This window comes from Suricata suricatta, chromosome 9, assembly GCF_006229205.1.
Source record: "Suricata suricatta isolate VVHF042 chromosome 9, meerkat_22Aug2017_6uvM2_HiC, whole genome shotgun sequence".
Classification (NCBI taxonomy): Eukaryota; Metazoa; Chordata; class Mammalia; order Carnivora; family Herpestidae; genus Suricata; species Suricata suricatta.
In genome coordinates, this window is record NC_043708.1 from 139,803,332 (window position 1) to 139,817,927 (window position 14,596).

Here is a 14,596-nt window from a genome sequence, read left to right on the forward strand (position 1 = left end):
TGTTGATGAGCACAGCTGCCGTGTGTGAAGGGTTTACGCTTTGACGCAAGCTTGTCATTAGCTTTGTTGGTTTGAAAGCGGGCCGTTCCCTCCACCGTCGCCGGCCTGCTGCTTTTTCCCTGTGTAGTGCGTGTTCCGGTCTGTACGCTGGACGTAGGAACACGGCCTCAAGGCAAGATGTGGTTTCCGTGCATCCAAGATGAAGAAAGCAGTCAGTCCTCCAGCGAGACAGGATTTCCAAAGCAGAGGCTGTTCTTGTCACCTGAAGGCTGCAGTCTCTTTATCCGTGTTTCTTTCTGACGGTCTTCCCTCCGGTCATCTGGCTGCGGAGCCCACTTACTCATTTGGTGTAATGCCCAGTGTGGCCGCTGCTGGCTGTCAGGTTATGACTGTCTGACCGGCCAGGTGAGACACGGTCTCTGAGGCTGACTTTTCACTAGTCAGCGTGTCGTGTGTTCTCATCTTGTCTCTGCGCTGGACTCTGCAAAGGGCTGTGAGTTGGGTTAGCAGTGAAATAGTTTGTAAAGTCTACACGAGGTGTAGAACTTTCTAAGGGTTACTTTTACCTAATGTGACTCCACATTTCTGGGTGCAGCTACGTTGTTCACTCCCTCTCCACATTTTGAGAGTCTGCTGATCTTACCTTTGTTTTTGTTGACGTCTTGTGTTCTAGATTGGGCCTTTCGGGGGGCAAACAGCAGACCCCTGCTGCCGCACGGGGAGGAAGGTGAGCTGTAGTGGGGCGGCCCCCTGACCGCTGGAATGTGGCTGCGTCTCAAGACAGTGGCCGTGGGCCAGGATTGCGGGAGCTCTTTATTTTTCCTCTCGGGGCTTCAGGCCCCTCCGTGCGTCTGCACCCTCTGCGTCGTGCAGCCCAGTGTCCGCTGCCCACTAACTTAGACGTGGCCCCAAATGACAGCCTCAGTCTCTAGCTTAGCTCTTCTACCTCCCTGGACCAGTCTGTGTCCTGATTGCAGATCCCTGGGACAGGAATGTCCTCGTCCTAGGGTGCTTTTTTCTCTTCAGGTTGTTGGTCACTGATCTGTCTGGGCCAGGCCCTCGGTTCCGTGTGGCAGCCGGAGAGGTCCTGGGACAGAGGACTGTCCCTGCCGTGGTGGCGGTTTGCACAGTGTCAGGGAGCGCATTTGTGGGGTCACTGGCTGGCGCCGGGCTGTGTGCCTACCAGGGGTGCCCGAGGACAGTGCCCGGGCGTGTGCTTTCCTCGGTGCGGGCGCCGGTTTTCATACTTTCTCCACCGTGCCCATTGGTGGGCGCAGACAGTCTTGAAGAAGCAGGAATCTGGTCTCTCTCTGCTTTCTTAGATTTCATTCATGGCAGTAGTTGTTTGTGTGTGTGTTTAAAGGTCAGACTTCTTTATTGGAAATCTGTCCAGCCTGGTACTAGTTAGAGACGGAAACGATACCTGACCCTAATCAGACATGGATAGCAGTTAATCCTGTTGCCAGATCGGAGGGGGTTACAAGACTTCTTAGAATGGTCCAGGCCTCTGGCCTTGACCAGGTTTTTGGTTCACCCTGTAGCTACTCCAGTGGGTTCTTCACCCCCTTAGCTCTTGGTCTCAGTCTGGACTGCAGGGCTACCTGCCTTGGGGCCTGGGGTGAGCCTAGAGTATTTGTGGTTACTGCCCGCCGTCCCCCGTGTACTTTTCCGTCCTATTCGGTTTCTCTAAAGCTTGCTTATTAGTCAGCTGATGTGGTTTCCTCCTGGGGTGATTTCTGCACCTACTGTTTACACCTGGAATTTTTCACTTGTGAGAAATTCATAACGCCGGCTGTCCGTGCAGCTTCCCTGTGGCGCTTTGTGGCAGGCAGGGAAGATCGATTTATCTCTGTACAGGTGACAGAAAAGAGGCTAAAAATCTAAGTAATTTGCCTGAGTCCCGTATCTCTAAGTGAGGAGATTTGGTCTTAGACACTTCTGATTTCAGATCGGTACTTCCCCCCCTCCATCCTGTTCTGTTTCCCAAAGAGCTGGCGTGGGTCATCTACCAAATCCGTTCTGTAACACGGGTTCTGTCGGTGTCCGTGTGGCCGAGGTTCCACCACTGAGTGCGTCACCGGGTGAGTGGCGGAGCCCCGCACTGTGAGCGTGCTGCCCATGCCTGTGCCCTGGCACCGAGGGCACGTGCTCGTGCTGGCAGGGGCTGTCGAGGACTGGCCCTGCTCAGAGGGGCTGCGGACGAGAGCGTGCGCCCCGTGTAAGGGGTGGGGTGCTCTTTTCCAGCAGAAGCCTGGGGTTGGTATGCTTAAATTTTCTGATATTTCCAGAAGCCAGGTATTTGGATTTTCACGTGAAAAAATTCTGGTTTCTCAGTGTTGGGAATTAAGTTTAAGATGTTAAAACTTGTGTGCGGGCCAACAGTTTGTGACCTCCACACTAAGAGATACATCGTATGGCCTGATTTTAGCACAGGCCCTTGCGCCTTGACCCGGAGGGTCTGCGGTCCCAGACACGGGAGTGCCTTTCATCTCCACCTGCCTGTGCCCCCTCGGCGCCCCCTCCTCACCCTCCCCACACCCCCTCCTCACCCCATCGGCACCCTCTCTGCATCCTCCCCTCACCCTCCCCACACGCCCTCTGCTCCCCCTCCGCACCGTGTCCGGAGCCACCTGTTGGATCTTCCACTCAATAATTGATCGAAGGCTATCATTGTTATCAGCTCATTCCAGAAGTGTGATAACAAATTATAGTACTTTTCTAGGTTAAGTTACTGGGTTGTCTTGGTTCCCATGCGTCATTTTGGTTATCTGTCCTTAGGGGATTAGCTTTCTGGATTCACGGAATTCTAGACATTTCCAATTAGAAGAGGTAGAATTTACGCAGACTCCTTTTCTGCTCCATGCCCGAATCTGTCAACACTGTTTGGTTCAGCTCACATTTACGGAATCTCAGATGTTCTGGCTGATGGGAGATGGTTGGGATCGCATCCTTGGACTGAAGAGCGCACACGGTTCAGTTGAGAGGGTGGGAGCGTGCTGCGCTTGGGTGTGTTGGGATGTCAGAAAAGGAGTTAGTTGTAGGACAGGGAAGCCGGGTGCCCGAGGGCCGGCAGTGCCCAGAAGGGCGGACCCGCTGGAGGGCTGCAGACCTCGCCCAGGTCTGTGCTTCAGTCCCCCGACCGCAGGAAGTGTGGCCGAGCCGCGGCTGGCCTGGGGCTGCCGGGTGGGCCCTGGGCACCCTCCCTCTGCAGCGCAGGCCGGCGGCAGAGACCCAGGTGGCGAGATGGTCACTCTGGAGAGCCTGGGCCACACGGGGGCTTGCTGGAGAAGCCAGGGAGCATGTGGCCAGTGTGCCAGCCCGGCAGGTGCCCAGCTGCCCCAGGCCCCAGCCCCCATGCCCATCGGCTGTCGTGATACAAACGGACACGTGTGGACTTTTCTGTATCATGTGATAACGTCGCCTTGGAATATCTGCGTGACTTCGTGGACTTTATTTCTCAGGGACCTTCAGTGAATGTAATGAGCGGACGGTGGTGGGATGAAATCATTCCGAGAACCCGTCTGCCAGACACGCATGTTTGAGTCATTTGTCTGTTCTTTCCGGTGAAAATGCTGCTCTCTGGGAGAAGTGGCTAATGGAGCTTGCAGTGGAGACGGTCTCCCAAGTGTCCTCGAGCAGTCATACTGGGCTCTGGGCAGAAACTCCGTAGACGCACCCTCAGGGCGGTCACAGTATTAAGACTTGGTGTCATCAGCTGAGAGTTCATAAAATTAATAACGCTTTTCTGCTTCCCCAAAGACGTTCTTAAGTGAACCTGGTATTTTGTGAAAATGGGCAGTGTGGTGAGGACAGGTACAGCCTGACGCCACGGCCTTCTGTCTGCGGTGACATCCGTAGTCCACCCGCCATCCGTGCGCATGTCCAAATGCCCACAGGCAGGTAATGTAGTAGTTGACCTTGCAGATTCCTGAAAGGATTTTAGGGACCCTCAGGAATCCAGAGACCACTGGCATGGGGAGAGCATGGGGCGGAGGGCATGCTAGGGTACCTGGGTGATAAATGGAGCACTGGTGGCTTGGGCTGGATTGGGTGGTGGTGATAGAAGTAGATTCAGTGGCGCCTGGGTGGCTCAGTCGGTTAAGCGTCCGACTTCGGCTCAGGTCTTGATCTCACAGTTTGTGGGTTCAAGCCCCGTGTCGGCCTCTGTGCTGACAGCTCAGAGCCTGGAGCCTGCTTCAGATTCTGTGTGTGTGTGTGTGTGTGTGTGTGTGTGTGTGTGTGTCTCTCTCTGACCCTTCCTCTGCTCATGCTGTTTCTTTCTCTCTCAAAAATAAATAAAACATTAAGAAAAAAATGTTTTTTTTAAAGTAGACAAATTCAGGAGATGGGGGAGGGGTGTCCAGCTGACGCCTGGTGACTACGGCAGACGCCCTGGGGTGGGGTGGGGGGGGTGCCATTTCCTGAGCCAGGGGACACGGGGGGCCGCAGTGTGGGCTGGCGCAGGTCTGGATACTGGTGACTTTGAGAACATGCCACTGTTCAGGCAGAGGTGTTTGTGAGGTGATCGGGCATATGGCTTTGGGGCTCGGAAGACAGACCCGGACAATAGAGGAATGTCTTGGGATTGTTAGTATATAGTCAGTTGAGGCCTTAGGAACAATGAAAACGCTTGCAGGGGGACAGGGTAGTGAGAAAAGGGAGTAGGTGTGAATTCTGAGGACTCCTGTGTTTAAATTGTTTGTTTGTTTGTTTATTTTGAGAGACAGCGACCTTGCGAGCGGGGAGGGTCAGAGAGAGGGAGACACAGAATCCGAAGCAGGCTCCAGGCTCTGTGCTGATGCAGGGCCTGAACCCATGAACCGTGAGATCATGACCTGAGCCGAAGCCGGACGCTCAACCGACTGAGCCACGCAGGCGCCCCAGAACTCCTGTATTTAAAGATCAGGCACAGTACTGGGGCCAGGCTGGCTCAGTCAATAGCGCGTGCAACTCTTTTTTTTTGTTTTGTTTTTGTTTTTAAGTTTATTTACTTATTTAGAGAGAGAATCCCTCTGTCAGCACAGAGTCAGGGGTGGGGCTTGATCTCATGAATCATGAGATCACAACCTGAGCCGAGATCGAGAGTTGGATGCTTAATTGAGTGAGCCCTCGGGCACCCCGAGTGTATGACTCTGGTTCTCAGGGTTGTGAATTTGAGCTCCATGTTGGTACCCAGAGCTTGGTTACAGAAAAAGTAAAAATCAGGCAAAGGAGTAGAGGTTGGCCAGGAAACCCAAACAGGGCTGCCAGGTGGTGTTAAGGACTGTAAAGGTCCTAAAGTTTATCCTCCTTTCAAGTTAACAAGTTACCTGATGTAGCTCCATAGACGCTCACGGGAGGCGGGAGACTCTAGGGACCAGGGACCGTTCACGGCCCACAGCACAGCAGCCTCCCTGGCGCCAGCACGGGCACTGGCCTCGCAGGCGGCCCGATGATGCGTGCGCACAGAACAGTTGTGTTACCGAGAGGGGGCTCGGCCTCAGGGAGCCCGGGTTTGTCACGATGGACCAGAGGCACACCTGCCCTTGGCTTCAGGGTGGGGCTGTCTTTACCTTCCTGGGCTATTCATGACCTTGACGTTGTTTAGAAAGTAGTCTGGAACTACTGCCTGTGCTTGCGAGTCTGAAGTGTGAGGTGGGAGCTAGTCGGGGAGACCTGGGGGGCAAGGGGGGGGCCCTGCTTCGTGTTTCTGGGAGGGGCTGTTTTGTCGGTGTGTGAGCACAGGGATCAGGGTGGCGTGGGCTGAACAGTGCGTGGAAGTGTAGTGAAGCGGACATGGGGAATCGAAGTGACTCTCAAAAAATGTCACTGAGAGTTTGAAGAAGGGAGTATTTGGAAGCTGTGTGCGTGTTAACCTGGAGCTGGAGGCTGACGAGTGCAAGAGCCCGAGAGAACGAGGGCCGCTGGCCGACGGGGAGAAGGTGACGGATGCCGCGGGTCCTGAGTGCGTCCCTGGGAACGGGCCACCGAACTCCTGCAGAGAGGTTGGCGCCCGGTGGAGGGAGGCCCAGCCGCAGCTGCAGCACGGAGCCATCCTGCTGCCACTTTGTCCTGTTCTGGGGTTTTTTCCTCCCCTCCTTCACACATCACCGCCATTAAAACCACCTTGAGCTACTGCACACCCACTTTGGAAAACTGTTTAGCAGTTTCTTAAAATGTTAAACAAAAATTTACGTATGATCCAGCAATCCTGTTCTTAGGAATCTATTCAAGAGAAATAAAAGCGTTTCTCCACGCAAAGATCTGCAAACAAATGATCTGAGTGGCGTTGTTCACAATGGCTCAATATTGCAAACAACCTAAATGTCCTTCAGTGGGTGAACGGATGGATAAAATGGTGTGTACACGTGGGAATACTCCTCAGCAGTGAAAGAAAGTGTCTCCAGACACGTGCTGCAGCGCGGACGCGCTCGGGACCCGCTCCGTGAAGGGAGCCAGGCTCCGTAAGAGACCTGAAATAACCCAGGGACGACAAAGCTAGAGACAGAGGAGATTGTGGTGTCCTGAGGTGGGAGAGGAGAGGACAGGGACTGCCGATGCGTGGGAGGGGCCCAGAGGAGTGATGACGCGTTCTAGAACAGGCCTGTGGTGGTGATTGTACAGCTGCGTAAATCTAAAGAATTATGTGCTTGGAGAGGGCGACTTTCACGATGGGCAAAATATGCCTCAGTAATGCTTTTAAAGTTTAGAGAGTGTGAGCAGGGCGGGGGCAGGGAGAGAGAGGGAATCCCAAGCAGGCTTCGCACTGTCCATGCAGAGCCCGATCTGGGGCTCGAACTCTGAGATCGTGATCTGAGCCGAGATGAGTCAGGCCCAGATAAAAGTTGGATGCTCCCCCAACTGAACCACCCAGGCGTCTCAACAGTGATGTTACTTTTATAAAAGAAAGAACAGTTCTTAGGAAAGTGGTGTGGGGCTCACTGCCTGAAGGACAGGCTGGTGTTTTGGTGGCCTCTCTGATGAAAGAACAAAGGGCTGAGTGAGTGCGGGCCTGGGAAGTGCGCAGGGCCTGAGGTGCGACAGTGAGGGAGTGAGCAGTGCGGGGGAACATAGGACGCGAAGTTCCATGGCGTTGGAGATGCGCCCTGTGAGTGGGGACCAGAGAGGCTCGGAGGCATGTGGACTTGGAAGGTGGGCCGGTTGGAGCGGGAGTGTGTGCATGCGGCGGGGGGGGGGGGGGGGGGGGGGGGGGGGGGGGGGGGGGGGGGGGGGGGGGGGGGGGGGGGGGGGGCAGGGAAGAAGACGACCTTAGGGGCCTTCCTGAGCACCTGTTCGGAGGGGACTGGGGCTGGCAGCGCTGACTGGAGCGGCCGGCCTCCTCGCTGCGGCCGAGGCTCTGGGCCGCGGACCCAGAGATCCGATGAAATGAGATGATGCAGGTGGAGCACCCAACGTCTCCCAAGTAAGTGGGTGCAGCTGTTAGAGTGGTTGAGGAGGAGAATTGTAGGACTTCATTACAGCCTAGCAGTAAAAACGTTGTGCCTTAAAGGACAACGTGTGAACACGCGTGACTCTCGTAGCTCCTGTGGGTCAGGACTTGAGGCTGGCTCAGTGGAGTAGTTGTGGCTGCGTCTCTCAGGAGGCTGGGGCAGCCCAGTCCCCCTCCCCCACCCCACGTGCTGGCCCCCGGGCCTTGGTTTTCTCCCTCACGAGCCTCTCGCTGCCGGGGGACTGGCCTCAGGACAGGGTTTGCCATTCCCTGGAGCGAGTGGTCCGGGAGAGCAAGGCTGATGCGGGGGGACTCTCACAGGTGGCCTCTGAACCCCGTGCTGTCGCCTGCGTCCTGCCCTGCGGCTCACGCAGCAGCCGGTCTCCGGTTAGAAGGTGGTGTGACCGTGGACGCCCGGGAGGGGAGGGTTCCGGCACGTCTTGGAGACTGGCTGGAAGGGAGGCCAGAGAGATGAGAAGCCGTTTCTGTCGGAGGGTCTGGGGACGCGCCTGGTACTCACTCCGGATTTCGGCGGATTTGCAGGTCAGTGGTTCGTAGTGATGGATGTCCAGTTAACGTCGGCGATTCCTTCTGTTCTTTTAGCACTCTTGTTTGATAGTTGCTTTTAAATTTAATCCTTAGTTTTCAAACGCTGGGATTAAAAACCAGTCAGATCACTGAGATCATAACCAAGCAGTAGCCGCTCACCCTACCCTGCATTTCTGCTCTGCAGAGAATATTACTTTTCATTCTCACGGCTGCTCCTTACGGTGAGCTCCCCCGTGTTACTAAATCACCTTGCTTATACAGCTGTTTTCTTTTCTTTTTTTTTTTTAAAGCTTTTTTAAATAATCTCTACACCTGGTGTGGGGCTCAGACTCACAGGTGTGAGGTCAAGACTCCCTCTGCCAACTGAGCCACTAGGCGCCCCTGTCTTTTGATTTTTCGATTTTAGACTTCACTTTTTTTTTAATGCCTTTATTTTATTTTGAGAGAGAGAGAGAGAGAGAGAGAGCCACTAAGCTGGGGAGGGGCAGAGAGAGAGGGAGACACGGAATCGGAAGCAGGCTTCCGGCTCTGAGCTGTCAGCACAGAGCCTGACGCACAGCTCGAACCCCCACACCGTGAGATCATGACCTGAGCCAAAGTTGGACGCTTAACCGACTGAGCCCCCAGGCGCCCCGGACTTTACTAATCTTCTGCTCTTGAAAATAAGAGGTTGGCACTTTTCTTCTCCATATATCTCACGTTCCTCTTCTTAGTTATTACAGCTACAATTTTCGGCCAAGTCTGTGCTCCACGTTCACATTACCATGGCTCTGAATCTTCCCAGCCAGTCCACGCAGTTAGTGATGATCGCATCTTGTTTCTCTTACAGCTTTGTATTTTTTCCTGGAAGTAATGATGGTCTTTTTTTGTTTCCTGGGTTTTCTGCATCTTTATCAGTAATTCCTCTCTGTGCTTCCAGTAGAACTCTACCCTCCTGGTGGAGTCAGGTAGTCTGGCGGTTAATTTTCTCCTTCTCTCTTCTTTTTTTTTTTTTTTCTTCGAGAGAGAGACAAATACAAAGCATGAGCAGGGGAGGGCCAGAGAGAGGGGAGACAGAATCTGAAGCAGGCTCCAGGCACTGAGCTGTCAGCACAGAGCCTGACGCGGAGCTTGAATCCACAAACTGCGAGATCATGACCTGGGCCAAAGTCGGCCGCTTCACTGACTGAGCCCCCCAGGCACCCCAGTCTTACCCTTTTGTTGCCAGTATCCCCTCGGACTTACTCTTTGCCCCATGGGATGCTCTGGCCTCCGAGCCACATTCTTGCCTTGCTGCAGACCGTGTCCCGGAGCGTGTGCTTTGTGTCCGCCTGGGGAGGACGTCTGATTGATGACTGGCCTGCTCTGGGTCGGAGGGCCTCCCCGGGGACACGGAAGGTTCTGCTCCGTGGCCTCTGAGCCCTCATGCTGCCCCAGGGAGGCCCCGCGGCCCAGCGTCCACCCCCATCTGGGTCTGTCCGGTGTCCCGCGCTGTCTTGCAAAATTTGATCCCTTCTGCTTCTCCCTCTTCGTTCCTTTGGGTTCATAAGTTTATTTCTTATTGTTACCTCAGTGGGTTTCAAAAGAAATGGAGGTAGTTGCTGGATTTGCCATCTTATTACCAATGTGATTAAATGCTTTCTAGGAAGGTCTTCAGAAATCATTCCTGATCCTGTGTTTCCAGAATAATTAACCACATACAAGACTGGTCTTGAGTATTTGCTTCTGTGATGGTATTTTCCTTCTCATTACTTCCCAGTGTTCTACTAAAATTTTTTCTGCTTGCGGTTCCTCTTGATCTGGGGGACTTTGTTCCGTTTCTGACTGAGACAGGATGAGGACTGATGTTTCTCCAGAGCTTGCCCTCTGTTGTGGGGTTGGAGGGCTGTGCGTGGGCTCCAAGCCCACCTCCCTGTTCGGTCTGGCGTTCGCGGTGTCGGTGAGACCGCGCATCCGCCCGCGTCCCTGGCCTCGGGGCAGACCTGTCGTAAGAGCAAATACAGGCTCTCGGTCTAGTGTTTCTGGCTGCGGGACCCATGTCTCTTACAGCTGCATTAATCTCAAACTTGTGTGAGTTAAAACTTTGTCCTGAAAGTAGGGAGGAAATAGTAACCCACTATGTATTTGTCAGCTATCAACATTTTGCTCATATTTTGTTTAAAATATTTCACCATTTTTATAACCTATAAATATACTTCAACATATATCTCTGACTTTAAAGGACTTGAAAAAAATAATACTTTCAGTGGGGCTCCTGGATGTCTCAGTTGGTTAAGTGTCTGACTTCGGCTCAGGTCATGATCTCATGATTGGGGAGTTTGAGCCCCACGTCAGGCTGTCAGAGCCTGGAGGTGCTTCAGATTCTGTGTCTCCTCCTCTCTCCCCCCTCCCTTGCTCCTGTTGTCTCGCTCTGTCTCTCAAAAATAAATAAAACACAGAAAAAAAAATTTTTAATAAAAAAATAAACTTACACAGTTGATTTCTTCACACAGCATCCAAATTGGAGTCACACGTAGCATTTGGTTATTATATCCATTACGTCCCTTTTAGTCTTTCCTTTTTCCGCGCCGTTTTGCTGTGGAAGAAACCCTGTTTGGTACTTGGTAGAAGGTACGACATTCTGGATCTGCCGATTGCCTCTTCCTGGACTCCCCTCAGTGCACCGCTGGCCCCGTGTTTCCTGCTGACTGGGGGTGCGGGCTGGCGGGGCCCGGGGAGTGTGCACGCACGCGCACGTGTGTCTGTGTGTGTGTGTGTGTCTCCGCAAGAACACTTGTCAGTTGGGCTTGTGTTTTCTCTCCCATCAGGAGGCAGACGATGTCTCTCATGTCCTGATGTCAGTGATGCCGAGCGGCTGTGGTCGACATCCGCTCGCTCGGTCCATCGTCAGCCCCGTTCACGTGTCACCGAGTGTTAGGGCCTTGTCAGGATCGCTTGCGTTAGGGGTTTTCGAGTTCTGTCGTTGCCCTTCCTCATTCACTATTTGGTTAATTGAAATCAGGAAGGACAAGACTAACGAGTAATTGTTTTCCCTTCTGTGAGCCTTCAGGGGAAGGAGCTCTGACAGCGTGCGCGGCTCACGGGTCCCTGTGCGCCAAGGGCTGTTTTGTCTTTGATACGGTTTCTGTCGTCACTCATGTTGATTAGCAAACTGACCATTGCATTTCCTTTGCTCCCTTCGGCTCTGACTCGGGATGTCCTGGGCCCATGTTGTCCGTGCCCTTTCCCGGACGTAGGACTGACCGTTTCTCCAAGGAGCTTGGGGGTGTTCTTTCTAACGGGGAGACCGGATGTCGTGCACAGCGAGCGGAGTGGTTGGGGACTGTTGGATCGTCGTCGTCGGGGCATTCGCGCTGAGCAAAGCTAGGAAAGGCATATTTATTAGAAAGAGAAAAATACTAGTTTGTATTTATGATTCCAGTTGAAGTGTAAGATTTTTTTTAACTTAGCTACTCTGGTTTTATATTTTTTATATCATTACTCTTAAAAATCTTGGTTTCTAACCATAGTAACAAAAGTAGTTTCAAAAATTGTTTTAAGTGTTTGTTTATTTAGAGAGAGGATCTCAAGCAGGTTCCACACTGTCAGCACAGAGCCTGCCGTGGGGCTCAAACTCATGAACTGTGAGATCATGACCTGAATCAACATAGGAGTCAGATAACTTAACCAACTGAGCCACCCAGGTGCCCCTCACTGGGAATTAAAAAAATTTGTTGAAGACATTTACACGGTTTAGGAATGTATTTAATTATGATTTTCTGTGCTTTTCAGTTTTTCTTGGTCTTCCCTGAATATTTGATATTTGTCAGTCTCCTGTGCCCAAATCAGTGCAACTCTTATATGAAGGTTTTAGCTCTGCTTTTTCAGAACCTTGGCTTACATATAGGAGAGTTGAATTTATAGAAAGCCTGGTATTAACATGAACAGCGTTTTCCTCCGTGTTTACTGTTTTTTTTAAATTGAGAAAACAATGCATCACTGTCTTTAACTTTTTGCTGTTGTGATTTTTACAGTAGATAGTTTTATAGTACACATGTACATACTGTACATGCTCTTCCCTTGTTAATAGTGATCTTCTCTCCTGCATCAGATGTCCTGCCTTACTCCATACGGGTCCTGTTGGAAGCTGCCGTGCGGAACTGTGACGGCTTTCTCATGAAAGAGCAGGATGTTATGAACATCTTAGACTGGAAAGCCAGGCAGCGCCATGTTGAAGTGCCCTTTGTCCCAGCCCGTGTTCTTCTGCAAGATTTTACGTGAGTGGTAGAGCATTTCCTTTTTTAAATTTTCTTAAGTATTTATTTATTTGGGGGGGCGGGGAGAGAGCGAGCATGTTCTGTGGGGGAGAGGGAGAGAGAGAATCCCAAGCAGATTCTGAGCTGACAGTGCAGAGCCTGACATGGGGCTCTAACCCATGAACTGTGAGATCATGACCTGAGCCGAAATCAAGAATTGGACACTCAACCAACTGAGCCATCCAGGCCCTCTGAGTGTTTCCTTTTTAAAATTCAAACTCCCTGATGGTTGGCTCTTTGGTTTTTAATTCTAAAGATTACTTTATAAATTTAAAGAATTGTCCTAAGCTAAACTAATTCATTAAAAAGTAGGTCCTTGTTTTTTACATGCTGTATTGAAAAACTCTTTTTGCTGAACTGCCTGCTTGTCTTCGGCCCGTGACTGGGCTTCTCAGACTCAGCACAGCCAGAGCCTGATTGCCCAGCAGCCAGACCTGTCCTTTCCAAGTCTCTTTCATCACAGGAAATGCTCTGTAGCCTCTGCGCGTGTGGGCCAGAGATCCAGGGGTTCCCCTTGACCCCTGTTTCTTTGGTGTGTAACCCAGGCTATCAGCAGGTACCATGGACTCCCCCTTTCAGACGTGTCCTGCGGCAGCACCTCTCACCGTCCCCACTGCGTCCTGGCCCCACTCTCGCTCACCTGGACCACAGCTGTTCTGGCCTCTAGCCTGTGTCCCTGCTCGCACACTTGGAACCTGTAGTTGCCTCTGCACAGCAGATTGTGATTTATGTAAAAATATTAACTAGGGCCCTATCCTGTCCCCATATGCCAGTAGGTTTCTGTCACACTTTAGAATACAAGCCAAAATGTTTGCCCAGGACCGAAAGGTTGCCTGATCTGCATGTCCAGAGTTATCTATTGAAAGAGTTAACCTCTAACTGGGCTTCAGGGGAGATATAGGAGTTAGCTAGACCACTAAGAACATCCCCTTCACCCCCCCCCCCCCCCCGCCAAGTCTGCTTCGTATGCCACTGCCTTGTACCCTCTATTTGCTGCTGTATTGGTCCTTGGGATACTGTTCTGCGAACTCCCGAGGGGAAGCACTGTCTCTGCTCAGCCTTGTGTCACTGGTGTCCAGCACACTGAAGGCACGTGGTGAATGCATGTTGTACACTCAGCTAGAGATACGTATGTCTAGTCGAGACTTTGGAGTAGCAAATAGGCATCGAGGGAAGGGGCCGGGGCCAGGGCAAAGCGGGGAAGGGTGTTAAAATTTAAGACAGGGAAAGAATTCCATTGACAGTCCTTGAAATTTTCTTATGCCGCTAAAAACCATTTCTTGTGTTATTTTTGGCATATCTACCCCTGAGCGCTCAAGTTCTTGGGTAATATTTAACATTAATTCTCATTAAATGGGATGCATCTAACTTTGGGTGCCAAGTACATAATCTAACATGGATGCAAACTGAAAAGGGACACCTTCAGATACAGAAGTGACAGGTGCACGTCATTTGAGCGTCCGGAAGAGCGGTGCGAGCCGCCGTTCTGCTTGTCCTTTACTTGCAGTGGAATACCGGCCATGGTGGATTTTGCTGCTATGAGGGAGGCAGTGAAAACTCTCGGAGGCGACCCTAAGAAAGTCCACCCTGCCCGTCCGACAGATCTCACAGTTGACCATTCTTTGCAGATCGACTTCAGTAAATGGTGAGAGCAGATACTCGCGCACACGGCCGTGCGAGCTGACGGCCAGCACGCCGGGGCTATGTGTTCAGAGGAAGGGGACAGAGACAGCTAGTGCCCGGGGCAGGGCCCTGCAGTTAGTCTCCTCTCCGTGTATGAAAGGAAAAGCTGGTGAAAAGTGTATGTTCTGGTGAATTTTTTTTTAACTCAGTCTGAATTTAAAATGCTCTTCATGTGTGTAGAATTCTGCCATTTTTGATAGAAATGTTTGAACCTAGAACCTGCTTTGTGGAGTGCCTATCTGAATTCATCTTCATTTTCTTTTGTTTTTTAACCTACCTGCCTTCGAGAGGGAATCTAAAGACATGAGCCATGAATGTCTTTAGGTAATTGGTGACTAAAATCAGAGAGCTTACTAAAACTGTTTCCCTTCCCCCTAAATACGTCTGTTCTATTTGAAAGTTCCCTGCGCCCAGGGTCAAACCAGAGCAGACCTGATTGTGCCGCCATGGGCCTGCTGGCTTTCTCACTGCCCGGGGCCGACGGGAGTGTCCCGGCCCACTGTGGCTGCCGCCTTGTGGTTGTGAGATGGGAAAAGGGCCTGTTCAGGTGCTTGCTAGGTTAGCTTGTTAACGGAAGAGTAGGAAACGATTTTACTGGGCATGTAGACCTGTGCTTTCATTACCTATTTGGGTTTTTTTGTTTCTGTGTAATTTGAGATTT

General features: G+C 51.9%; 1 protein-coding gene across 2 annotated transcripts in view; it reads left to right on the forward strand.

The window, feature by feature from the left end:
• Positions 1-14,596, forward strand: part of IREB2 (iron responsive element binding protein 2) — a 43,178-nt gene that overhangs the window by 4,837 nt on the left and 23,745 nt on the right. For both annotated transcript variants that reach the window (XM_029950602.1, XM_029950603.1), the window contains exons 3-4: positions 12,048-12,213; positions 13,760-13,897. In XM_029950602.1, the coding sequence (XP_029806462.1) occupies positions 12,048-12,213; positions 13,760-13,897 (304 nt within the window). The remainder of the gene's footprint in view (positions 1-12,047; positions 12,214-13,759; positions 13,898-14,596) is intronic.